This window comes from Narcine bancroftii, chromosome 2 (genome assembly GCF_036971445.1).
Source record: "Narcine bancroftii isolate sNarBan1 chromosome 2, sNarBan1.hap1, whole genome shotgun sequence".
In the NCBI taxonomy this organism is placed as follows: domain Eukaryota; kingdom Metazoa; phylum Chordata; class Chondrichthyes; order Torpediniformes; family Narcinidae; genus Narcine; species Narcine bancroftii.
Window position 1 is genome coordinate 38,047,537 of NC_091470.1, and position 27,325 is coordinate 38,074,861.

The 27,325-nt window shown below is 44.2% G+C and overlaps 1 protein-coding gene across 2 annotated transcripts; it reads right to left on the reverse strand.

The window, feature by feature from the left end:
- Nucleotides 1–11,975: 11,975 nt before the first annotated feature.
- Nucleotides 11,976–26,837, reverse strand: LOC138753402 (alpha-1-antiproteinase-like). Of its 2 annotated transcripts, none has more exons than XM_069916354.1 (5): nt 26,743–26,837; nt 23,624–24,250; nt 21,341–21,614; nt 21,074–21,224; nt 11,976–13,099 (listed from the first exon to the last, which is right to left on the reverse strand). In XM_069916354.1, exons 2-5 carry the CDS (start codon nt 24,225–24,227, stop codon nt 12,899–12,901), a joined length of 1,230 nt encoding a protein of 409 aa, XP_069772455.1. In that variant the 5' UTR covers nt 24,228–24,250; nt 26,743–26,837; the 3' UTR covers nt 11,976–12,898. The 2 variants fall into 2 exon arrangements, with proteins under 2 accessions (XP_069772455.1, XP_069772454.1); XM_069916353.1 differs by having other exon boundaries at nt 26,724–26,830.
- Between the last annotated feature and the right edge of the window lie 488 nt (nt 26,838–27,325).

The window sequence follows — 27,325 nt, forward strand, 5'->3', positions numbered from 1 at the left end:
GCAGCGGGCCTCTTCGGACAGGTAAGGCCTTCACCTTTTTCCTCCTTTGTCTTCTCTTCCTCTCTTCTTACCGTTGCTTTCGATTTTTCTTTTTTTGTCGCCATCTTCTTTCCACCTTTATACTCACTTTTCTGTAACTTTTATTTCTGTGCCTTTGTGTTTTCCTTTGTTTTTCCCGACTTTTCTGGAGAGGGCTGGAGTTCACCGTCCGGCCACTACTCCATCACGTGACTCCTCCCTCCTCCACCTTTCTTCATATTATCGGCAAACTTGGCCACAAAGCCATTCATTCTATCATCTAAGTCATTGATATGCAACATAAAAAGAAACAGTCCTAACACCAATCCCTGTGGAACACCACTAGCAATCGGCAACCAACAAGAATATGATCCCTGTATTCTGACTCTCTGCTTCCAGCCAATCAGCCAATGCTCATATTTTTCCTGCACTCTTATCTTGTTAAGTAGTCTCATGTGCGGCACTTAGTCAAAGTCAAATACACTGCATCTCCTTTATCCAACTTGCTTGTCACTTCCTCAAATAGGTGTGTCAAACTAGATTTTCCCTTCAGGAAACCATGCTAGCTTTGTCCTATCTTGTCATGTGCCACCAAGTACTCTGTAACCTCATTGACAATCGACTCCAACACCTTCCCCAGGCTATCCTGTCTAGTATTTCCTTCTGCTCCCTCCCTCCCTTCTTGAATAGTGGTGTAACATTTGTGATTTTCCAGTCCTCCGGAACCCTGCCAGAATCTACTGATTCCTGAAATATCATTTCCAATGCCTCCAAAATATCGACAGCTCCTTCTTTCAGAACCCAATCTAGTCTGGGAGAGTTATCCATCCATTCAGCTTTCTGAGCACCTTCTCCCTTGAAATAATAACGGCACTCACTTCCCTTCCTTGATACCCTTCGACATCTGGCATGCTGCTAATATCTTCCACAGTGAAGACTGATGCAAAATACATGTTTAGTTCCTCTGCCATCGCCATATCTCCTATTATTATTTCTCCAGTGTCATTTGCTAGTGGTCCTAAGATCCTCTCACCTCTCTTTTACTCTCTGAATACTTGAAGAAGTTTTTAGTATCCTCTTTGATGTTATTTGCCTGCCTACTTTCATTCTTCATCTTTTCCCTCCTTTTGAGTTTTTTTAGTTACCTTCTGCAAGATTTTAAAGACATCCCTATCTTCCCACTACTTTTTGCTTCCTTGTGTGCCACATCTTTTCTTATACATTCTGTTTAACTTGCCACAGTTATTACATTTTTCCATGCGAATATTTCCTTTTTTTTTTGTTATGTATCTAACCTGCATCTTTCTTATTTCTCACAGAAACTCCACCCACTGCTGCTCTGCTGCCTTTCCTGCTTGTGCCCCCTTCCAATCGACTTTGGCCAGTTTCTCATTGTTAAATCTCAAATTGAACTCAATCATATTGTGATCACTGCCCCCTAATGGTTCTTTTACCCTATGCTCTCTCATCACCTCGAGTGCATTACACACCAATCCAGTGGGCTCATCAACAAGCTACTCTAAAAAGCTACCTCGTAGGCATTCTACAAATTCTCTCTCAAGATCCAGTCCCAGCCTGATTTTCCCAATCTCCTTGCATGTTAAAATGCCCCATGACTACCATAACACTATCCTTGCAAGGGTGGCACGGTTGTCAGAGCAACACCTATACAGCACCAGTGATCAGGACCAGGGTTTGAATCCCACACTGTCTGTAAGGAGTTTGTATGTTCTCCCCATGTCTGCGTGAGTTTCCCTGGGGGCTCCGGTTTCTTTCCACCATTCATAAACGTTCTGGGGAAGCAAGTTAATTGGGTGTAAATTGGACGGCACAGACTTGTGAACTAAAATGGCCTGTTACTGTGCTGTACGTCTAAATTTAAATTTAAATTTAAATTTAAGAAAGTTTGCTGTTATAATGTGCTGTTCACATCCCAGTCACTATTTGGAGGTCTTGTAGCGTTGTATTCACACAGCGTGGCTCACCAAAGCAGTGAGCGAACTGGCCCCAGCAGTCACGAACAGGAAAGCATCTGACAGCATCTAGTGGGACTTTAGATTGCGAGGCAAGTCTCACACTGGAAGCCCATGTCACTTCAGCCTCGCAGGACGTGGGGGTTAAAGGGAAAGGGCATGGGTGTTTGTGTGGTGGTACACCACTGGCCTACTGCAGGGGGCAACACCTGTACCTGCAGGAGTATACCGCCGGCCTACTGCAGGGGGCAACTTCTGTACCTGCAGGAATGTAAGGGGACAGGACAACATCTGGCAGTCTTTCAATCAGTCAGCCTGAAGGGATCAAGGCCCACCCAGTCGGGTGTAAATCACCTTCCAAGATATAAGCCTGCGTCGGCCTCCCAAAGCTCATTCAGAGTTACTGCAGCTGCAGCCAGCCTGGCTCTGTGGAAGTCTTTGTGGATTAAAGCCTGTTGTACAGTCTTTACCTTGCTTGTATCTGATTCTGGCTAAGAGCGCACCACAATTTATCAACAAAATTTTCCCACGGCTGCCATGGAAAAACTCTTGAGTGGGAGGAGTCACGTGATGGAGTAGTGGCCGGACGGTGAACTCCAGCCCTCTCCAGAAAAGTCGGGAAAAACAAGAGAAAACACAAAGGCACAGAAATAAAAGTTACAGAAAAGTGAGTATAAAGGTGGAAAGAAGATGGCGACAAAAAAAGAAAAGTCGAAAGCAACGGTAAGAAGAGAGGAAGAGAAGACAAAGGAGGAAAAAGGTGAAGGCCTTACCTGTCCGAAGAGGCCCGCTGCGGAGAGAGAAACCCGCTCCCTCAGGTCGGTAAATAATGGACTACAAAAATGGCTCGCAGAGCCGAGCAAAAGTGCGCAACCGCGCATGCGCGAAACTTCGCGCATGCGCGATGCGAATGAAAAAAAAAACACCGACGGGAGGGGGGACCAGCTGGGGAGTCGATCTCCACAGCCGGCAACGACAGCTGCAGAACACCTGCAGCAAGAAGAGACCACAGAAGACAATAGAAACAAGAAAGAAGAGGAGGAAAGGGCAACAAAGAAACAACAGATGGTCAACCCAGAGGAAGAAGAAGAGGAAGAGTATGGTGAAATAGAAGAAGAAAAGATAGGCAAGGTAAAGGATATACTTGCTCTTATTAAAGGATACATGGAGTCATTTAAAGAATGGCAAACACAGGAATTTAAGGATTTAAGAAAAAGAATAAACAACACAGAAGAGAAAATAATTAAAATGGAGATGACCTTAACAGAAATGGGAAAAAAAATGGACAAGATGGAAGAGCGGGCAGTAGCAGCAGAAATGGAGGTAGAAGACTTAAAAAAGAAATTGGAGAAATCTAATAAAAAAACTAAAGAGACACAAGAACTACTAGCTCAAAAAATAGATACAATGGAAAACCATAACAGAAGAAATAACATAAAGATAGTGGGCCTTAAGGAAGATGAAGAAGGCAAGAATATGAGGGAGTTTATAAAAGAGTGGATCCCTAAGACCCTAGGATGTCCAGAACTACAGCATGAAATGGAAATAGAAAGGGCACATAGAGTATTGGCCTCTAAACCACAACCACAACAAAAACCAAGATCTATTGTAGTAAAATTCCTAAGATATACTACAAGAGAAAAGGTACTGGAGAAGACAATGGAAAAAGTAAGAGAGGGCAACAAACCACTGGAGTATAAAGGGCAAAAAATCTTCATTTATCCAGATATAAGTTTTGAACTCCTAAAGAAGAGAAAAGAGTTCAATACAGCAAAGGCGATTTTATGGAAGAAAGGGTATAAATTTATACTAAAGCATCCAGCGGTATTGAAAATATTTATTCCAGGACGACAAAACAGACTATTCTCGGATCCAGAAGAAGCACGAAAATTTGCAGAACAATTACAAAAATAGACTGAGGGAGGAAGACGGGTAATGAGAGTTAAAATGATCACGACTGATATGTATGTGGGTAAAGACAAAAATAGACTGAGGGATGAAGACGGGTAATGAGAGTAAAAATGATCACGATTGATATGTATACAGGTAAAGAGGTATAAGAGTGAATAGAGACAATGAGCATACATGAATGTATCTGTACTTAGAGGAAAATATAGATAGTATAGACAAGAATTAATAAGGGAAGGTAATGGAATAGAGAGAATAAGGAGGGAATTAAAAGAGGGACCTTTGTGACATATGAAAAGTGAAATCTTTTCTGGCGGAGGCGGGGTGGGGGGAAATAGCGGTCACTGCAAAATCAGTTGACGCTTGCGAGTGGATTCGCAAATCCAAATGGAGAGGGGAGATGTGGTTGTCCGACAAGGGATAAAGGACAACTCAGGAGGTGAAGGGGAGATTGGGGATAAATAAGATAGAAATAGGAGAATAAGGAAAATGTTAGATGTTGTAGGAATGTTGTCTTATAAAGAGTTGAAAATAAGAAAACAGAAATGGAAAAGGAGGAAAGGTAATGATGGAAAAACGGAAAGAGAAGATAAACAAAATATAAAAGGGCTACGCTGAACTATATGTCTTTAAATATTAATGGAATACATAACCAAATTAAAAGGAAGAAACTACCAAATTTAAATGAATAAATGTATTCCATTAGAAAAAATAACATATTGGTTAAGAAATAATATTGAAATATTCGAACAAGTATAGGAGCCTTACATTAAATACAATAGCGAAAACCTACCGGGGACAAACATTACCTAAGTTGATGGAAGGAGAAGGAAAGAAAAGAATGGACTCAGTAGAATTTCTGGTGTAATTTTGTTGAATGACAACATTGTCTGACTGGCTTAATGCAACCTAGATTGTATACCTAAAATGGATGAGAGGGGGGGGGTGGGGGGGTGGTTTGGGAGGAAAGGGGGGGGGGGGGAGAAAAAGTCACTGTATATGTGTGAAAAAGAAATAGTGTATATCATGGCTAATGTGATTTATGGTGTGAAAAATAAAAAAATTAAAAAAAAAAAAAAAAAACTCTTGAGTGCAGGGAGCCTCGAAGTTGACCGATGCCACCCGGAAGCCCAGACACGCCTCCAGATCTGGTAGCACGCGGTCGAGTCAATCATTGAAGCACATCCTATATCAAGGCGGCATCCTGGACTCAGATTGGAAGAGGTTGGTCCTACTCCAGTAGCTGGGTCCCCACGCGTTCCAGGCAACCAAAAGCTGCTCCACGTACAAGAGCACAATGTACACTCTCGAGAACTTGTACAAGCCCCCTATGAATGCGGTCTGTGCAAGGTACCTCCTCAAGACCTGAGCCCAGCAACCCAGGGAGACAGCTGAGTCTTACTTGGGACACCTGCGAGAGTTGGCCCGACCGTGTCTGGCTGAACCTGGGGTAGGTGCAGAGGAGGTCGAGAGGCTGATCCAGGATGCCTTCGTCTGAGGGCTACACCCAAGGGCCATCTGGCAGGAGCTGCTGGAAGACAATATCTACGACCTAACCAAGACAGTGGAAGTGGTCCAAACCCTGGAAGTGGCAGCTCTACACATCAAAGCCTCCGATTCCAGGGTCCCCCAGGCTCCCTCATGGCCCTCTCACACTGCAGCTGCAGCCCCAGACTGAGCTGGGGAAGAAAACATCGTTGCGGCAGGTGCCCGGTGCCCCTTTAAGTACTGTGGGTCCTGGTATGGGTCAGACTGACGATCGCGTCAAAACTGCCCAGCTAGGAACCAGTATTGTTCCCGATATGGCAAGAAAGGCCACTTTGTTAAAGTGTGCCTCTCAAAACCAACTGGCAGCTCAGCGGCCCTCTGTGACCTCCCCACTTCCCCTGTAGACCCCTCCACGTACGCATGCTGGGCGGCGCCATTGTCCCCGCTTCGACTTCCGCCTTCCCCAACCTCAATAGTGCAACATCTGGCCTCACCAGCGACTGTTGCAGTGTGTGCCCCAAGCACCTGGACCAGCCCCTGCCCTCGCCAGGAACTATAGTGACGTCACTTCCGGCTCACGGCCTTATGTCACGTCCGTCTAACATAATGATGTCACTGCCACTGGCCGTGATGATGTCACTTCCCCGGCGCAATGAACGTGGCTGGGGAAGGAGGCCAGCTACGTAGCAGGCCCCCACGTGCCGCCGCCATCTTGGGCTGACATGGAGGGGCCCACGACAACATTGAGAACGACGTGGTCAACATAGGCGATGACCAGGCCGCCCTACTGATGCTCCCCATGACTCTAGATGCCATAAATCACTGCGCACAACCGGAGAGCGATGACTCTGACTCCTGGCCATCACACGCTGACCAGGGACATCCCTCACGACCTCGGGCGTTCTATGATGGGCAGGTAACGAAGTGTCTGTTCAACAGTGGCAGCACCAAGAGCTTCATTCACCCGAGCGTGGCCCACTCCCAAATTAAAAGTCCACCCCACCACCTGTTAGATCGCCCTCGCCGCCAAGGATAAGATTGTGGTAACCTTGGGTGCTGCTCAGCCAATATAACTGTGGGAGGGGAGACTTACACAGGGTTCAGGCTCCTGGTCATGCCCAAACTCTGTGCCCCAGTCCTCCTGGGCCTAGATTTCCAGTGCCACCTGCAGAGTGTCACCCTTGCCTTCGAGGGGGCTCCAACCTCCACCACGTTACACAGCATGCCAACCTACCAGCCCTGGCCAACCTGCGGCCTCTCCACACTGCGTATCACCCCACCAGCACTCTTCCCACATCTTGCGCTCAGCTGCAAGCCAATCGCCACCAGAAGTAGGCGCTATTGCACCTCAGACAGAGACTTCATCAAGGCGGAGGTGCGGTGACTCTTGGCAGAAGGTGTCATAGAGCCCAGTAACTTGGAGAGTCCAAGTTCTGGTGATCAAAGTGGGAAGTAAGTTGAGGATGGTTGTGGATTACAGCCAGACCATTAACCGGTACACCCAGCTGGATGCCTACCCCCTGCCGAGGATCGCTGACATGGTCAACGAAATAGCCCGCTACCAGGCTTTCTCCACGATTGACCTGAAGTCAGCATATCACCAAATCCCTATCCACCCGAAGGACAAGCCCTACACCACCTTTGAGGTGGATGGGTGTCTGTACTAGTTCCACTGAGTTCCCTTTGGGGTCACGAACGGGGTCTCTGTTTTCCAGCGGGATCGCATGGTAGACCAGCAAAAGCTGAAGGCAACATACCCGTATCTAGATAATGTCACTATTTGCAGCCGTGATCAGCAGGATCACGATGCTAACCTGGAAAAATTCCTCCAGACGGCCGGGGAGCTGAACCTCACTTACAACAAGGAGAAGTGTGTGTTTAGCACCACCCGCCTCACCATCCTGGGGTACATCGCGGCCCATGGAGTCATTGGCCCATATCCAGAAAGGATACGCCCATTAATGGAGTTACCTTTCCCACCCCCACACTAAAGGCCCTCCACAGGTGCCTTGGCCTTTTCTCTTATTACTCGCAGTGGGTCCTTCACTTCTCGGACAAGGTCCGCCCACTGGCCCAAGCTGCAACTTTTCCCCTCCCACCTGAGGCGCAGGGAGCCTTCATCCGCATCAGGCAAGACATCGCAGATGCCACGATGCAGGCTGTGGATGAGGACTCCCCCTTCCAGGTGGAGAGCGATGCCTCCGAGGTACCCTCACTTCTACCCTCAACCAAGAGGGGCGCCCTGTCACTTTCTTCTGGACTCTCCTTGGCTCTGAGTTAGGGCATTCCGCCATTGAAAAGGAGGCCCAGGCGATTGTGGAAGCGGTCCGCCACTGGTGCCACTACCTGGCCAGTAGGAGATTCACCCTCCTCATGGACCGGCGGGCCATGGCGTTCATGTTTAACACTACCCACAAGAGCAAGATCAAGAACGACAAGATCCTGCGCTGGAGAGTCGAGCTGGCAACCTACAGTTACGACATCCATTACCGCCCCGGGAAGTTTAACGACTCCTCCGATGCCCTCTCTTGCACCTGCGCGTCTATGCACGATGACAGGCTTCAGGCATTGCATGAGTCCCTCTGCCATCCGGGTGTCACCAGGTTGTACCACTTCATTAAGTCCTGGAACCTGCCGTACACCATCAGGGACATTACCGAGGCCTGTCGGGTCTGCGCGGAATGTAAACCCTGTTTCTTTCACCCGCCGCAGCCCATATTGTAAAGGCTACTCGGCCTTTCGAGCATCTCGGCAAGGACTTCAAAGGGCCCCTGCCTTCCATGAACCGAAACATCTACTTCCTCACGGTAGTGGATGAGTACTCACGCTTCCCTTTCGCTATCCCTTGCCCGGACACCTCCATGGCCACTGTTATCAGGGCCCTGGGGAGGATCTTCACCATGTTTGGCTACCCCGCTTTCATCCACAGCGACCGGGGGGTCTAGTTTCATGAGTGACGAGTTGTACCAGTACCTGACAGTGAGGGGAATCATGACCAGTCGCACAACGAGCTATAACCAGAGGCAATGGGCAAGTGGAACACAAAAATTGAGTGGTCTGGAAGGCAGTCCTCCTGGCTCTCAGGTCAAAAGCGTGGGCCATGGAGAACTGGCAGGATGCCCTGCCTGAGGCGCTCCATGTCATTCGGTTGCTTCTGTGCACAGCTACCAATGAGACCCCTCACGAACATCTGTTCTCATTCTCCAGGAAGTCGGTGACGGGAATGTCCCTCCCAGCATGGCACACGTGCTGCATAAGCACGTATGGACACACAAGGCCGAAGCCCTGATCGAGCAGATCTTCCTCCTACATGCAAACCACAACTACACCTATGTTAGGTTTGGCAGTGGCAGGGAGGTCACCGTCTCAACCAGGGACCTGGCACCAACAGGAGCACCCACCACACCACGCCATCCTCCAGCCCAAGACGACGCTGACCGGGCATACATCAGGCAGCTATGGGGCATGCAGGACCTCCTTGACCACCAGGGGCCCGCTTCAGCCCAGAGAAATGAACCTGCCCCCCACCCATCCAATATCACCCTCATATGTCAACGCTGGCCACCCCTCCGTGCAGCACCCCTGCCGCCAGCCTCCCCACTTCCCCTCCAACCAGTGACCAGGAGCCAGTCCTACAATGGTCACAGAGACCCCAACAGCTGCCGGACCATCTCAACCTGTAAATATTGTGTGTGTATAGTGGGTATGATTTCTTGTTACTGCGCGCACCATCCCCCCCCCCCCCCAACCCGGGACAATTTAAAGAAGGGGATGAATGTGATGGTACACCACCGGCCTACTGCAGGGGAAACCTCTGTACCTGCAGAAGTGTAAGGGCACAGGACAACACCTGGCCGGCTGTCAATCAGTCAGCCTGAAGGGATCAAGCCCCAGCCCATCGGGTGTTAATCACTCTCCGGGATATAAACCTGTGCCAGACTCCCGAAGCTCACTCAGAGTTACTGCAGCTACAGTCAGCCTGGCTCTGTGGAAGTCTTTGTGGATTAAAGCCTGTTGTACAGTCTTTACCTTGTATGTGTCTGATTCTGGCTAATAGCGCACCACAGTTTGAATGATGGTTTTTTTTTTGGGTTTTTTGAGTTAAAGAGTTTGCACTTTGACATCACTGGACTCGGCTCATTTCTTTCACATTCCTTGCTCAACACAGCCAACCTCCATTGCTCGTTGTGGTTATAGTCTGTATATAACTGCCAACAGTGTCTTTTTTCCCCCTGCTATTTCTTACCCCAACCCACATTTATTCTATATATTCTGATCCTATGTCGTCTCTATCTAATGATTTAAGATATTCCTTACCAACAGAACCACTCACCCCCTCTGTTTACCTGCCTATCCTTTCAAAACACTGTGTATCCTTGGACATTCAGCTCCCAATGACATCCATCCTTTAGCCACGACTCCATAAAGGCCACAACATCATACCCGGCCATCTGTAACTGTACTACAAGATCATCCACTTTTTCATGCTGTGTGCATTTAAATACAAAACCTTCAGTCCTGTATTTGTTACTTTTTTTTGACTCTGTGTGCCTGTTGTATTGCAACTCATTCCACTGGCTGCAATTTTGCCCTGACTGCCTGCCTTTCCACAAAAAACTCCCTACCAGTTATCTCTACTTGTGTGCTAACCATCCCCTTCCTCTCCCTCTTCACTTTGATTCCCGGCCTCCTGTGAATCTGGTTCAAACCCTCCTATGCACCCAACAGCATTTGCGAACCTCTCTGCCAAGATATTGGTTCCGCTCCAGTTCAGGTGCAACCCGTCCCACTTGTACAGGTCATCCCTACCCCAGAAAAGGTTCCAATGTTCCAAGAACTAAAAATCTGTCCCCTGGACCATCTCCTCAATCTGAGCTATCTTTGTGTCCTGACCTATGCTAGTTCTTGGCACTGGGAGTAATCTAGGAAATTACCACCTCTTCAGCCTCCTTCCTAACTCCTTAAATTTATCTCTCTAATTCACTGAAGCACATGAGATGATGGGCTTTATGCACAATAACTGCAATCCTCCACTCCATGGTAATGCCTGCAGACAATAAAGGTGAACTGCAGGCCAAAGGAAAGTATGGATCACTTTGTATATCTTAGAAGCCATCTCTTGGCGAAGGCAAATACTGAAGGCAGAAATTCGCCATTGCCTTCAGTGTACCAGCAAAACTGGAGGTTGATGAAGAAGAGCATAGTTGAAAATCAAGATCCAACCTGGCATGAAACTCATGGTTGATGAGTGAGCATTGGCCTCTGTCTTGCTTCTGAGACCTAAGCAAAGTGCTGTGGGCATCTCATGGCAATGGAAAGGTACAGCCTGTGTTGAATCTAGAAAATCCTCCAAATTCACTGAAAGGAGAACCATCATCTACAGTATGTTTCCCCTCAAGCCAGCATAGCCAGGCTCCTCTGAGTCGGCATGTCATTCACATGTTTTGGCATCAGACATCCAAAACTTCCTATGAGTTCTGTCATGGGAAGAGGTTAATGGGGGAACAGTGAGCAATATTCAAAGCTTCCAGCACAGTTGACACAATACCTTTACAGTGAGCGAGACTGGGGTGCAAATCCAGTGATGTCTGTAAGGAGTTTGTACATTCTCCCCGTGTCTGTGTGGGTTTCCCTGGGGGCTCCAGTTTCCTCTCACCATTTGAAACAATCCGGGAGTGTAAATTGAGCAGCATCGACTCGTGGGCTGAAATGGCCCTTTGCCATTGCTGTATGTCTAAATTTAAATTTAAAGTCTAACATTCCCACTGACATCTGGGAACCTTTGGCCCATCACCGGTGAAAGTGAAGGAAGGTTGAGAAACTTGCATCTATGCATCAAGAGGAAATTAAAACTTTGTATAATTGACAAACGAAGACAATTACTTCACAACCTCATCCCTCACTCCTCTTTCAAGACTCACAAATGATTGAAATTGTTTCCCTATCTATTTATTCCATAGATAAATAGATTTAAAATAATTAGAAAATCTGTACTTTTCTAATGAAAATAGGCCCAACTTTTCAAGTCCCTCAATTACAACACAGGAGCTTTAAACCCATTGGGTCCATGCTTGCTCTTAGGAGAATAATCCCACCAGCTCCATTCCTCCTCCTGTAACTGTGACTGATTAAATTTCCTCCTGTTAACCAGGAATATAGTGAATTGGCAATTGAGTGATATCATTGACAAACCGCTTCACACCACCCCCCCCCCCTCCGCCCCACCACACACACTGTTTGAGTGAAAGGAGAGTCATCATTAACTGAAAGCATCAGCTTTATGCACAGAGTCTTTAGCATTTCAGCCATGAAGCAGTGAGGGGGATCATTCTGACGTTTTGTCATAATTTTGCAGAAAATTGATGGAAAATGGCAGACAGCGAATTAAACAATTCTTTTCATGAAAGTTGTGGCAGAGATCTGAACAGTTGCAGAACGCTCTACTTTATTTCACTGTCATCGAAGAGATGGGCAGCACGTTGAGGTTTATGAATATGCGTACTTGCCTCAGTTCTAATAACTTGGTGAGGATGGTCTAAGAGGAAATTTGGCACAAATGGTTTGGAATGTATCAAAAACCGGCAAGAATAGAGATAATTTCATTTATTGAGCACTGATAAAATATTAATAGTGGCTGATAAATATGAAATGTTGAATATTACTGATCAATAATACACTTCCATCTTCTGAGGCTAAACTCTGAAGACAGAAAACCAATTCTATAAAAGAAATGGAGACACACCATCTTGTGTTTTATTATCTAGTAGGCCTCTTGAACTTTTCTCCAAGTAATAATTACTTAAATCAGTTGATTAATAAACCAAAATTTGAAAAAAAATCGACAAATGACTTGGATATCTTGGATATTTTGTCATATTCTAGTCTGAATATTGATTTTAGAAACACACCTTAATATTGTACTCCATTTATAACATTGAACTGCGGCATTCGAGGAGAGAAAATTAACCTGATCTTTTAGGAATGGTATAGGATGCTATAGGTGCTCTGTGGTTAGTAAGGGATTACTAAAGGTGGTATGTTAGTGGGGGAAAAAAAATGGTTGTGACCCACTGGGAAAATATTAGCATGCAAAGTGCTAATATTTTTTTGTGTCACTTAGCTTTTGAGTGTACTCTGGATCTCTCAATCTCTAAGATTTCTTTTCAAAAATCATCTCACTTTTTATTGATTTAATTTTAAGCATTTGCCACTAATTTCTCATCATTATTCCTGAAGCCATTGAAATGTTTATTTAATTTTCAGTTTTCAGTTGTACATGCTTTAATGCTCCAAAAGGTGTTCAGTAAAATAAATTTTTTCAATGTGGTTAATTCTGGTGTTGCGACGCATTAATATGATTTACGGAAGTTGATGGATCTCTTGTATATTCCCACCAGTTTCTGAAATTAATAATGAAATAATTACCAAGGTGATGTACCAGAATAATGGATCGAATACCTCAAACCTTAAAATTGAAGAGTAGCCTGAATTCTTCCAGATACAACTTCGGTTCATGGAGAAGATTTTATCGATGGATCTCTTATTCTTCCAAGGAAGAGGATGTTGTTTGTATTTTCCTCATAAATGATCAAGAGGAATGGTCTAGTGAATCTGACTGAAAGCCACGCTGACAATGGAATAAATTCTACTTTAGTGACTGCAGCTGCTTCTGTGGCCTTTTCGTCAATGTCCAGCGCAGCCTCATGAGTGACCTAAAGAAATAAAAGTTTTAAAATACATTAAGTTTTAAAGTAACAATAGTTTAAATAGATTGTAACTTCACAGCTCCAAGAAAAATGCAGAGAACAAAACAAAGGACTCTACATCACCTTTGTTGACCTCACCAAAGCCTTCGACACCATGAGCAGGAAAGGGCTTTGGCAAATACTAGAGCGCATCGGATGTCCCCCAAAGTTCCTCAACATGATTATCCAACTGCACGAAAACCAACAAGGTCGGGTCAGATACAGCAATGAGCTCTCTGAACCCTTCTCCATTAACAATGGCGTGAAGCAAGGCTGTGTTCTGGCACCAACCCTCTTTTCAATCTTCTTCAGCATGATGCTGAACCAAGCCATGAAAGACCCCAACAATGAAGACGCTGTTTACATCCGGTACCGCACGGATGGCAGTCTCTTCAATCTGAGGCGCCTGCAAGCTCACACCAAGACACAAGAGCAACTTGTCCGTGAACTACTCTTTGCAGATGATGCCGCTTTAGTTGCCGATTCAGAGCCAGCTCTTCAGCGCTTGACATCCTGTTTTGCGGAAACTGCCAAAATGTTTGGCCTGGAAGTCAGCCTGAAGAAAACTGAGGTCCTCCATCAGCCAGCTCCCCACCATGACTACCAGCCCCCCCACATCTCCATCGGGCACACAAAACTCAAAACGGTCAACCAGTTTACCTATCTCGGCTGCACCATTTCATCAGATGCAAGGATCGACAATGAGATAGACAACAGACTCGCCAAGGCAAATAGCGCCTTTGGAAGACTACACAAAAGAGTCTGGAAAAACAACCAACTGAAAAACCTCACAAAGATAAGCGTATACAGAGCCGTTGTCATACCCACACTCCTGTTCGGCTCCGAATCATGGGTCCTCTACCGGCACCACCTACGGCTCCTAGAACGCTTCCACCAGCGTTGTCTCCGCTCCATCCTCAACATCCATTGGAGCGCTTACATCCCTAACGTCGAAGTACTCGAGATGGCAGAGGTCGACAGCATCGAGTCCACGCTGCTGAAGATCCAGCTGCGCTGGATGGGTCACGTCTCCAGAATGGAGGACCATCGCCTTCCCAAGATCGTGTTATATGGCGAGCTCTCCACTGGCCACCGTGACAGAGGTGCACCAAAGAAAAGGTACAAGGACTGCCTAAAGAAATCTCTTGGTGCCTGCCACATTGACCACCGCCAGTGGGCTGATAACGCCTCAAACCGTGCATCTTGGCGCCTCACAGTTTGGCGGGCAGCAACCTCCTTTGAAGAAGACCGCAGGGCCTACCTCACTGACAAAAGGCAAAGGAGGAAAAACCCAACACCCAACCCCAACCAACCAATTTTCCCCTGCAACCGCTGCAATCATGTCTGCCTGTCCCGCATCGGACTTGTCAGCCACAAACGAGCCTGCAGCTGACGTGGACTTTTTACCCCCTCCATAAATCTTCGTCCGCGAAGCCAAGCCAAAGAAGAAAGAACTTCACTTTGTAACATTTTTAGGCCTATCAGAATCAGAATCAGAATCAGGTTTATTGCCACGAACATGTGTCCTTAAATTGGTTGAAAATGTTTGGAAAAAGTTTGATGTGGAAACCAATAATGTATATCTTATAATTGTATAATTTGAAAAGAAGGAGCCTGTCAGACCACAGTGCAATCCAATATATTCTCTGTTTTTCATAATCTTTGTTGTTCTGCTTCTACCTATGTCCTGCTAGGAAGTTCTCAGTGCAGTACACCACGGTCATTAGCAAAATCACAGACGGCAATGAGAAAGCATAGAGGAGTGTAGTGAAACCACTATTACATATATTTGCCCTATGTAAATGTCTGGACCTTTCCTGGTTGACCCTGCTCTCACTGGCCGGATCGTGACTCCTCCCCCTTTCTTTCCCATAAAGGCTGTCATGCCACAAGCCTGCCCCCAGTTTGAGTCCAGGTCAGTGTGAGCGACCAACTCAGGGATGCTCTCCATCTCTTGCAAATAAAATCCTTCAGTCTCAGCAACTTCAGACTTCGCATAATTGTTCATGCTTCAAGGAGTGAGATAGATCAGCTGGTTGGGTGTATCAAAACAACAACCTTGCACTGAACAGTTGCAAAACCAAGGAGATGATTGTGGACTTCAGGAGGGGGAAATCAGGAGAACACAAACCAATCTTCATTGAGGGGTCACCAGTGGAAAGGGTAAGATCTTAAAATTCCTGGGTGCCAACATCTCGGAAGATCAATCCTGGAGGTATCATGTTGGTGCAATCATGAAGAAGGCTCACCAGTGGCTGTTCTTCGTGAGGAGTTGGAGAGATTTGGTATGTCACCAAAGACTCTTGTAAATTTCTACAGGTGTACCATGAAGAGTATTCTGACTGGTTACATCATTGTTTGGTAGATACAGGACAAGAAAAAACTCCAGAGTTGTTAACTCGGCCAGAGCTATCATGAGCACCAGTCTTCACTCCCTCGAGCACATCTACAAGAGGCGGTGTCTTAAGAAAGCAGCCTCTATCCTCAAGGACCTTCATCACCTAGGCCATGCCCTCTTCACTCTGTGTTCGTTAGGAAGAAGGTACAGGAACCTGGGGTCAGCTTCTTCCCCTTGTTCATCAGATTTCTGAATGGACAATGAACCACAGTGAACATGTGATGATTTACAACACTGCACAAGCATTTGGTCAACATAATGCTGTTCGCCGACCACTTCAGCCTCTTTATGACAGCCCTTATGAGGTCATGCCGTAGGTGATGCCGGTAGAGGACCCATGATTCGGAGCCGAACAGGAGTGTGGGTATGACAACGGCATCACCTACGGCTCCTAGAATGCTTCCACCAGTGTTGTCTCCGCTCCATCCTCAACATTCATTGGAGAGACTTCATCCCTAACATCGAAGTACTCGAGATGGCAGAGGCCAACAGCATCGAATCCACTCTGCTGAAGATCCAACTGCGCTGGGCAGGTCACATCTCCAGAATGGAGGTCCATCGCCTTCCCAAGATCGTGTTATATGGCGAGCTCTCCACTGGCCACCGTGACAGAGGTGCACCAAAGAAGAAGTACAAGGACTGCCTAAAGAAAGCTCTTGGTGCCTGCCACATTGACCACCGCCAGTGGGCTGATATCGCCTCAAACCGTGCATCTTGGCGCCTCACAGTTCGGCGGACAGCAACCTCCTTTGAAGAAGACCGCAGAGCCCACCTCACTGACAAAAGACAAAGGAGGAAAAACCCAACACCCAACCCCAACCAACCAATTTTCCCCTGCAACCGTGTCTGCCTGTCCCGCATCGGACTTGTCAGCCACAAATGAGCCTGCAGCTGACGTGGACATTACCCCTCCATAAATCTTTGTCCGCGAAGCCAAGCCAAAGAAAGAAGTGCATGATACAGTGTAATTGGTTACACAGGGTATATATCACTCCTCAAAAATTAAAAGAATGGGTTTCAACATTATCGGATAGATGTTTTCGCTGTAAGAAGGAAATGGGAACAGTTCATTGAGGGTCAATGGCCTTCTTCAGCAGGCACCTTCAGAACCCCCCCGCCCTGCGCTCAAAAACAGTTCGACCGAAAGCTATTTGCAGTAAGACATTTCTGTTACTTTTTGGAGGTTTGGCAATTCAAGGTCTTCAACAATAAGTCACTGACTTTCGCCTTCCACAAAGTATCGGACCCGTAGTCAGCTGTCAACAGAGAGGTGTATACATGTCTGAATTTTACCATGGACGTACAGCACATTGCGGGGTAAAGCAACATGGTAGTTGATGCTCTGTCATGCTCTGCAATCAAGTCAGTACATGCCCTGACCAAAGGGGTCGAGTACGTGGCCCTCGCCAAAGCGCAGCTGTGGTACCCCGAGATCCCCGCATATAGGACAGCCATCTCTGGTTTCAGAGTGGAGAACATAACTGTTGGCCAAGTAAACTGATACTGCTGTGCGACGACTCTACCAGTAGCCCCCGCTCTACCACCTTTCCAGCTGCATGGAGGCGCCAGGTTTTCAATACCAACTACAACCTGGTGGATACCGCAATGGTCAAAATGGTGGCTAACAGGTTTGTCTGGCATGGCCTCTGTAAACAGGTCAGCCAGTGGGCCAAAACCTGCACAAACTGTCAGTCCTCCAAGTGCAGGTTCACACCAGAGCGCCCACACAGACTTTTGAGCCAGCACGGGGCAGGTTCAGCCATGTACACATCGACATAGTGGAGCTGTTACCAGTTTTCCATGGGTAGATACCTCTTGACCATGGTTGACCGTTCCACGAGGTAGCCGGAGATGGTCTCACTGACCAATACAATTGCAAAAACCTGCGCCAAGCCACTCATTGACACATGGGTGTCCAGATTCGGGTCTCAGAGGACCTACCTCTATTGGGAGGGCACAATTCACTTCTGGGCTGTGGGCAGCACTGGCTAGCTTTTTGGAGACACAGCTCCAACCCACCACAGCATATCACCCTTAGGCCAATGGGTTGGTGGAGCACTTTTACAGGCACTTCAAGACAGCCTTGATGCCCCAGCTCAAGGGTCCCAACTGGGTGGATGAACTACCTTGGGTCCTGTTGGGGATTCGTACTGTGCTGAAGGAGGACTTCAATGCCTCGGTGGTGAACATGGTCTATGACGCACCTTTGATCATTCCTGGGAGTTCCTGGTCCCCTAAAAATGCCCAGAAGGCCCCACGGCAACCCTCGAGAGCTTGCAGTGAAAACTGGGGTCCCTGGTCCCACGGCAACCCTCACCACACAGCCAGCTCCAACATAACATCCCTAGGGACTTAAAGACTTGTTAGTGAGAAGAGGCGCACACTGGCCTACAATGACCCTATGAGGGGCCCTATAGGGTCATCAGGGACACGGTTCCACCTTTGTCCTCGATATCGGCAGTAAGAAAGAGACTTTTACTGTCGACTGCCTGAAACCGGCATATCTGGACTGTAACGAGCCGGTTTCCACTCCTCTCCCCTGCGATGCAGGGGCAGATCACCCAAGGCTACAGACAATGGCCTAGTTGCCAGTTCTGAGGGGGGGGGGGGGGCATGTAGCAGCCCACACAAAACTGCGCGAACCTGGGGGTGACCTCTGCACGGCAGGATGATGGAGAACTCTGGCAGGAACACCGACCAATCCCAGGCCGGCACTCTGATGACACGGGGCCCTGATGTAAGCGCAATGGCCAAAACAATAAACCAGTCTCATTTTCCAAGGCTTTGGTGTGTGTGTCGTTCTTCTCCATGCTTGTGTAGCACAAAGGCTACAATGTATTTATTCTGCACCTTCCTCATTTCTTGCAGAAATCCAGTGGGTTCCTTACTAGTGCCCCCTTCCAATCTAATGACCAATTTCTCTCTTATTTAATTCCCTTTACTCCACTGATTTATCAATACATCTGACTTCAGATTCTCCTTGTTAATTCTCAAATTGAACTCAATCATATTGTACTCTGCAAATGCCTTGGAAATAAGAAGCAGTTCTAAGTCTCCTGGAGATCTTAAATTAACAGGCAACTCCCAGTTCTGGCAATTCATGTAACTAACAGGCAGTTCCCAGTAACTGCAATGCCCTGGAAAAAGAAACAAAAAAAATGTATATAAAACAAAAACTATTCTAATAATCTAATCCTTCCCTTATGAAGTTATGATTAAAAATTTATGTTCCAGTAATATATGAAAGGACAACTGAAAATGGATCCAATAATCTTATAAATTCTGAAAATAATTAAAGAAAGGACCCCATAAATTTAGAAAATTAAGGTTCATTACATTAGTAAAGTGTCTAATTTTTTTTCCGTCAAGAGTGCCATCACATAACCATATAACAATTACAGCATGGAAACAGGCCAATTTGGCCCTTCTAGTCCACACTGATCCAAGTACCCTCCTCTAATCCCACTTACCAACACTCTGCCCATATCCCTCCATCCCCCTCCCATCCATATACTTATCCAACTCTTTCTTAAATGACAAAATTGACCCTGCCTCCACCACCTTTCCTGGAAGCCCATTCCACACAGTAACCACTCTCTGAGTAAAGAAGTTCCCCCTCATGTTACTCCTACACCTTTGCCTGTCAACTCTCAACCCATGACCTCTTGTATCCATTTCTCCTACTCTCAATGGGAAAAGCCTTTCCGCATCAATTCTATCTATCCCTCTCATTATCTTAAACATCTCTATCAAATCCCCTCTCAGCCTTCTACGTTCCAAGGAATAAAGACCTAATTTGCTCAATCTCTCCTTGTATTCCAGATGCTGAAACCCAGGAAACATTTTTGTAAATCTTCTCTGCACTCTCTCTATCTTGTTAAAATCCTTCCTATAAATCGGTGACCAGAACTGCACACAGTACTCTAAATTTGGCCTCACCAATGCCTTGTACAGTTTCATCATTACTTCCCAACTCCTATACTCTATGGATTGATTTATATAGGCAAGCAGACCATCGGGTCTGTGTTGGAGGGACAGCATCCTTCCATCTCATAAGTATAGCTCTTCTGGCAATAAGAAGAGCAAAGACAACTACATGGGATTGTAGCCCAGACAAATTTGAATCAGCTGACTTATTTATTTCAAATATAGCACAAAAAGGATTAGGAGCCAAATTAAGATTAAGAACTAAAGATGAGGTACAGAAGATACTTTCCCAATAATTGGAAAGCAAGGAACATGACCAAAGCATATGAAATAATGTACCTTCTTCAGTCTTACGAGTAACACACTTTGACAAGAAATTACAATAAAATTTAGCCAATTGAACTTGGAAAATAAGCTCGATGTACTACTTTAAGTTGCAATAATGAATGTCGGGCACATAGAGAAGATGAATTAACCAATTTCAAGAAAGGATCCCATGTATCATCAGAAAATTCTTGTTGAAAATCTTGCATCCATCGTTTCCAAGGAATTACCACTAGACACAAATAATAACACATAGAGAAATGATAACAACTTTTTAGAATTTGGTTTAAGATTTAAAATCTTCTCTATCATCTTTAATTCCAAATCACTGGAATATCCTGAATTGGCAGGTAGCTGCCAGTCATTGCAATACCTTGGAACTACCAGCCTGCTCCTCATCTCTGTAATGACAGGAATGAAAAGGCCCAAAATTAAATTAAGAGCAGCACCTCATATTCTGCCTTGTTCATCCACAACTCAGTGGGATGAACACTATTTTCCAATTTCAGGAAACCGTTACCTCCTGCAATCACTGCTCTCTGATCGTCCAATTCAGCTTTGGTCCTTCCATTTTGGTTTCCCTCTTTGATACCCCATTGCCCACCCCTCCACCTCCAATTCTGTTGACCTCCCTCTCCCTCCTGGTTCCATCCACCTACTACCCACACACTTCACCCACTGCATTCCTTCTCCCATTTGATTCTATCTGCCCATTTTTCCCTTAAATGGTTCCAGGTATACCTTTCTTCACAAGAGATTCAGCCCTTGTGCCCCCATCATCACACTCTGGTCTCTATCTCCCCCCCACCCCCCATATTCTCGCCCCCCCCTCATTTTTTTCCTTGTCTGCTTCTGTCCCAACTCCTCCCCCCCTGGTCTCCATCTGCTTATCCTTCTCAACCCTCCTCAGTCCACCTATTACATATTGGGCTTTGCCTCACCCTGCACCCTCTCTTTATATTGGCTATCTTCCCTCTCCACTTTTAGATCTGATACAGGGACTCAACCCGATACATCAAGAATGCTGCTCGACTGCTGAATTCCATGAAGAGTTTGCTTTGGTTTTGCCCCAGAATTGTACCTTTTATTCAGGAATTATGGTATTGTGGATTTAGATCATTCACACCCGTTTACCACAAGGCTACAGAGCAGTATGTTTGATTTAAATAATTCAATGTAGAGTAATTATTATTGCTGTTTGAACAGAACTCAATGTAGACATGTTACAAATATCCATTAGCTGGAATAGTAGAGAATGTTTGGCAACATCACAAGCAAATCCAACAAATTACCTTTGAAATTTTCAGATTTTCGTTTTCACTTATCCCAAGCAGATTGGCATCAGAAGTAAATAAATCTCTTATGCCCATTTCTGGGAGGATATTTTTCAATTCATATGAATTTGACAATGATAGTTTTGGAAAGAATATCCTTTGTTCTTTCCTGCTCCACAAAGTTTCAAAGAAAGAAAGCACAAACATTTTTTTTAAGCACATGTCAATTATGTAGACAATTTAAAGATAAATTAAACTGACTGTTGAGAATGAGATTTTAATTACTTCTTGTAATCCAGTTGTTGAAGCCATTCTTCAAATTTTTCTCTGGAAAGATTTTGTTCTGCATATTCTAGTTTTCCTTCCGCGGGTAGAATGGCAATCAATGAAGCATTTCCCAGGTAAGGAAGTTTAACTATGATACTGAAAATATCAGGGTCAGATATTTTATTTAATCTAGTTTTTTGGTACATAAATTGAGCCTTTACCACCGTGGTTTTATTTACATTAAAATCCGCTTCTGTAGTACGTGTTGGATCAAATGGGTTCTTCCATTTTCCTGTCAGATGTGAATAAAACAGAGATTGGTAACAATAGTTCACTCTCACTGACTGTCAGGAGTTACAGAAAAGGTAAACATTGGAGATCATTGTTAATCTTTATTACCCACAGTAATTTGTTACCCTGAGATCTGACATTCTGCAATGGCCCGAGATCTATGTCCACTAAAGCTGTTGTTGACAGACCACAGGGAAGGACTGGGTTCTATCAGGGATCCATTTGTTTGAAAAGTGGTCAAGAATTAAAAATGTAGAACCTTAGTGATCATAATCTCTGGACTTCAACTGAGATATGTGTTAATTTGCACAAGGCTGCTTGCTTAGAGCAATGAACACTTGGATGAAAGGGCTTGTGTGGAAGAAAAGAGTTCTAATTCATAGTCAATTGCACCTGCATTGGCAAATTAGGGAGCTGCTATCTTAATACTGAGGGCAAATGAGAATATCTGCAGATGCTGGGGTCCAGTGCAGTACACAGAAATGCTGCAGAAACGGAGCAGGTCACACAGCATCCATGTGAAGTAAAAGGCAGTCAAGATTTCAGGCCTGAGCCCTTCTTCAGGAGTGCCGAAAATCAGGCAATTGTCTGAATAAAAAGATGGGTGGGGAGGGGGGGCAAGGGGAAATGGAAGGAACACAGGCTAACAGGTGGGAGGGTAGAGGAGTGATAGGGGAAAGGGCAGAGAGCTAAGGAAGATAGCTCTCTGATAGAAGAAGGAAGGGAAGGAGGGGAGAGTTGGAGGATAGGAGACAGAAGAATGAGCGAGAGAGAGAGAGAGCGGAGAAGGAATTAATGGAAATTGAAGAAGTCGATATTGATGCCTTCAGTTTGGAGACTGCTATCAGAATATAAGGTGTTGTTCTTCCAATTTGCGGGTGATCACGATTTTGAAATTCATAAGATCATGGACAGACATGTCAGTGTGGCAATAGTTTGTGGAATTGAAGTGGTTGGCCCACTGGGAGGTCCCTGCATTTGCAGCAGACAGAGTGAAGGTGCTCAATGAAATGATCTTCCAGTCTACATCCAGTCTAACCAATGTAGAGGAGACTGCATCAGGAGCACTGGATACAGTAAATGACCCCTACAAGTTCAAAATTAAGCATTGCTTTCAATTAGAAAGGCTGTTTGGGACCTCAAATAGTGGCGAGGGAGCAGGTGTAAGTGCAAGAGTAGCACTTCTTTCGGCCACAAGTTCTCTCTCTGCAGTATCGTTCACACAGCTTTTAACAAGAAATTGTGATAAAACAATCGAAAGTTAACCAAACAGAGCAGTCTATTATCACAACTTTCAGTACAAGTGATAGGGCGCAGATAGGTGTTATTAACAAGAAACTTGCATAAGCATACATATAATTAATATCCTGCAATATTATGCATGACAACTACTGTTAGATTTGCTGTTGCAATTGCCATCAGGGAGTGGTTTCCTGGGGGGTAGGGAGTTTCTGAAATGCCAGGATTCAAGCAATGCTGTAATGCCAGAGGTTGCCAGGCCAGTGCCAAACTGTGGGTGCCAAAATGATTGAAGGACTACAAAAGTTTCTTTTTTTTTGCCAAAATCTCCAGTGCCAGACTGCGGGCACCAAAATGTCCAATTCTGCTGGTCCCTTGCATTTCAGATAAGGGTTACTCATCTTGTACCTCCTTTCTGCTTGGTATTTCATTGGGTCTAAAGTGCTTTGGGATATTCTAAATGAATTAAAGGTACCTTTAAAAAAAAAATCACTGCATTGGTTTTAGGTTATTAGGACACTTTTTCAATAAGACTATAAAATATATTCCAAATAACAATGAACCTAAATATTTTCTAGAAGTTGCATTGCAATATGATTCCTTTTTTTTAAATCGCACCATGGTTAGAATTACTGAGCAGGTTTTATGTTTAACATTTAAACATCAATACTTTTGGATAAAATTATTTGTTATATTATTTTGTAAAGTCAAGATAAGTTCTAATAAGCACTCTCAACAAATGGCATATAATATTAAAAAAGATTGATTTACCTTTAAAAAATATGTAGTTAATAAGTAATAGTCTGGTTGAAGGATCAATTGTGGTAAACATGTCTTTAACTTTTCCCTTTGTCATCTTTTTCAGGTAATTGTTCAATTGTTGTTTAGCATTTTGGGGATCCTGTTTAAAATCTAAAAAACAAACCTCTGCATTGTAAAACTTCTTTGTTTCATTTAGAAAGCTTGGCTGTACATCAAAGCCGCTTTGAATATGAAGAGAGTTTCCTGTAAGCAACTGCATCTCTCTGTTTTCTGCAGTCAGAGCCTGTAGAAGTTGCTGGTATCCTTTATGCATTTGGATTATTCGTTCTTGCGTCATATTTTCAAAGTGAAGACCCTTGAAAAGCTGCTCACGAGTTGTAGACCTGGTCCCCAGAGATAGCAAGGCTAAAGCCGTGGAAATGCTCAAAGGGGAAAGCAGTATGTTAGACGTGCTCTGGTTAGCAATTCTTTTAAAGAGATTAAAAGCAAAATCAACATTTGCTGAAGTAACCGCTGCAACAGCGTGATGGCCATGATATTTCTTCTTCATGGTAGAAGCTTCTGACCCAGTTAATGAGCTTACAATTAACAGCAAAATCACTGGAAGCGTCATAATTTTTTTTAACCAGTTGACTCCTGTTTCAAATAAAGGAAAATATGAATATTTAAATATAGAATCTTTCTCCTGTCTTATTTGTAAATTATTTTTCTTACATTCTGTTTAATGAAGATCAAGGTTAGAAACCATCTCCCATCAGATAGACTGCACCCTGAATTAAAAGAAATATGTACAACCTACTAACTTAGAGCTATTTAAAATTATGAGAGGAATAGAGAGATTAGACATAAACAGACTCTTTCCCCTGAGGGCAGGGGAGGTTGGAACAAGAGGCCATGAGTTAAGGGTAAGGGGGCAACACTTTAGGAGAAATATTAGAGGTTGCTTTTTCACTCAGCAAGTGGTGGCAGAATGGAATGAATTCCGAATGAGATAGTTGCGTCAGGGTCCCTTCTGTCATTTAAGAGAAGGTTAGATGTGTACATGGAGGTGAGAGGGTTGGAGGGTTATTGGCGGTGAGTGGGAGGTTTGAGCTAGTGGAGTTGTTCTAGTGAACTGGTGCGGACTCAAAAGGCCAACATGGCCTGTTTCCGCTCCGTAAATGGTTATATGGTTAATTTAAACAGTAAACTACAATCAGTATGGATGCGCTAAATATATTGAACCCACCATTGTTATTTTGCCTTAACTAAAGTGGCTAAATCGATCACGATAATGTCCATTCATCTTGCCATTGATTTAAATGGGTGGGTGGGGTAACGGTTCAAGGTTTTTGACAAGGCTGTTGGTGGAGTGATGTAAAGCTCCTGTTAATGCTGTTTTTATTTTAGGAGTATCAGCATCACAAAAGTGGCACCTACTGCAGACATGGCACAAATTTGAGCCATATTTTATTTAAAAAATAATCAGATGAAGAAGAAAATGACACTCATTGAGTAGAGCAAAACTTGTGCAAACTTATCAATGATTGGTGTCGTTTTGTACACAGTTCCACACTACTGAATAGTTACACTCTTTAGTTCCAGTTGAAGAAATAAAGACATCAATTATGAGAAAAAATGTACTATCCCTGCAAAAAATATTGGGCCAGGAAAGGAATATTCAAACCATACTTTATGGCAAACATGATCCAGAGCCGAGAACAATATTAACATGAAATTAGCTGGCTGCTTGCGGGGAGGAAGATATGCCCTGTGAACCACTACATTGCCAGGTAATTTATATTTAAAAGTACCATTTCATTCTTATTTTTTCTCTTATATCTATAGTTGCTGCATTTGTGCGTGAATGCTAAAGTTAATGCTAGCAATTAATGGCAAATGTACTTTTACAATTATTATGTATTAATGGTAGCCAATCAGCCACTTGCTCAGAAAGGGAACATATCCAAATATATGATTTCAATCTTTAAGATTGTGAAATACATTAGTTTTTTTTTTATAGGTTGCTTTGCAACTTTTTTCTTACTTTATATTCCCGACTTATTTTTAAACCAATTTTCTGTGCCTAATTTAACTGAAAACATCCACTCCAAATCATCTTTTACCTGTTGTTGCTCGACTTTCCAAATTGTTTAGAAATATTTTGTATTCATTCATAGTCTCACTGTTCACCAAATCTAGAGATTCTCTATTGACTGTACACTATATCAACCATTCTTAATGGGGGGCCACAGTACATTTAAGTGGGGGGGGGTGTGCTTTACAAAGTTAAATCCTATCTTTTTTATTTAGTCAGAGGGAGAAAAGTTCAGAAGAGACCAACTAAACGACTGCTTCACAGGGAAGGGGCCCATAAACTTTGAGCAAAGTTCTAAGGGAGCCATAACCAAAAAGAGGTTAAGAAAGGCTACTCTACACTATGCCATTAATGTATTGTATTGCCTGTAAACATAGTCCATTGCCCTGTTTTAGCAAAACCTTGTCCAATTAGTAAAAATCTATACTCTATGGTTGCAAAGGATGCAGATTTGAGCAGGAATTAGAATGCTCCAGCCCATTTCTCCTGCCTGTATGTTCTGTAAGTACATGACGCATGCAAACTCTATTCAATTGGCTTGCAAGAAACATTCAAACTCTATTGACTCCACAATAACCTGTGAAACAAATCTATTAAGTGCATATAACAACATCCTAAGTCAGAAGATCTGACACAATCTCAGTGAAACACAAAACTACCACCCTCCTCCAAACACCCACACATATACTGTACACACACTATTTTTCACATGATGGCTTTCTTTTCTCTCTCAATAGGCAGCAACTCGAGTTAAGCAAAAAGCTGGGAGCATTGTGTGGTGTCAACCCCATTTGCCATTCTGTGGTTATGCAGCTCATAGCACAACTTCTGGAACTTATTTAAAATGTTTCTGCGAATGACATTCAACTAGTATTTTGCACATGAACATTCGTTTTGGTTGATTTGCATACTTGAAATATCACCTTCACTAATTTGACCAATGACACAAACAACTTTCATTATAAAGGTGTTCAAAAATAACTCTTCTGACTTCTTCAAATGAACTACAAAATATTTTATCCAATACTTTACCAGCAGCTTTGGAACCCACTTTTTAGTTGTTCTTGTAACTAGCAATCTGAAATTTGTGATTTACTGCTTGCTTTTAAATAAAAAAAGATGAATAGTTGTGAAATAGTTGGACTCTTGGCTCTTGGTATGGAGGTCACTGACAGAGAGTCAACAGTACTGTTGTTTACATGATACACATAACTACTTTTCAAAAATGTTTTTTTTCTATTAATTATCAATATTTAACTCTACAATTTGAATGGAATAACAGTTGCTGTAATTTTGGAAAGTGTTTTATTATAACTTCTTTCTTTTGTTCTTTGGAAATTACTTTACTTTAATTACTCTCCAAATGTATTTAGAGTAAGTTTTCATTTGAATAAGATTGTGTGTGAATACTGCAAATGGCTCCGGGATGCAGGGACAGAACTTAAAGAAGCAGGGATGTGTTGAGAAGATTGTTAAAAAGGTTTTGCACCCTCCATAATGTTTGCGACCAAAACAGAATGGCCAGATTACAGTTTGCCAAGAGTATTTAAAAGGGCCTGCAGAATTCTGCAAAAGGGTCTTGTAAACAGATATGAGCAAAATTAACCATGGTGGTGGGGATTGTGGCAAACCAT

What these genes read in the sequence shown, in the direction of transcription:
- LOC138753402 (XM_069916354.1), bottom strand. Translation starts at nt 24,227, where the DNA reads ATGACGCTTCCAGTGATTTTGCTGTTAATTGTAAGCTCATTAACTGGG. An exon ending in TAACTACATATTTTTTAAAG is followed by an intron (nt 21,615 to 23,623) that starts GTAAATCAATCT and finishes CACATCTGACAG; the next exon opens with GAAAATGGAAGAACCCATTT. An exon ending in AAAATCTGAAAATTTCAAAG is followed by an intron (nt 13,100 to 21,073) that starts GTAATTTGTTGG and finishes TTATTTCTTTAG; the next exon opens with GTCACTCATGAGGCTGCGCT.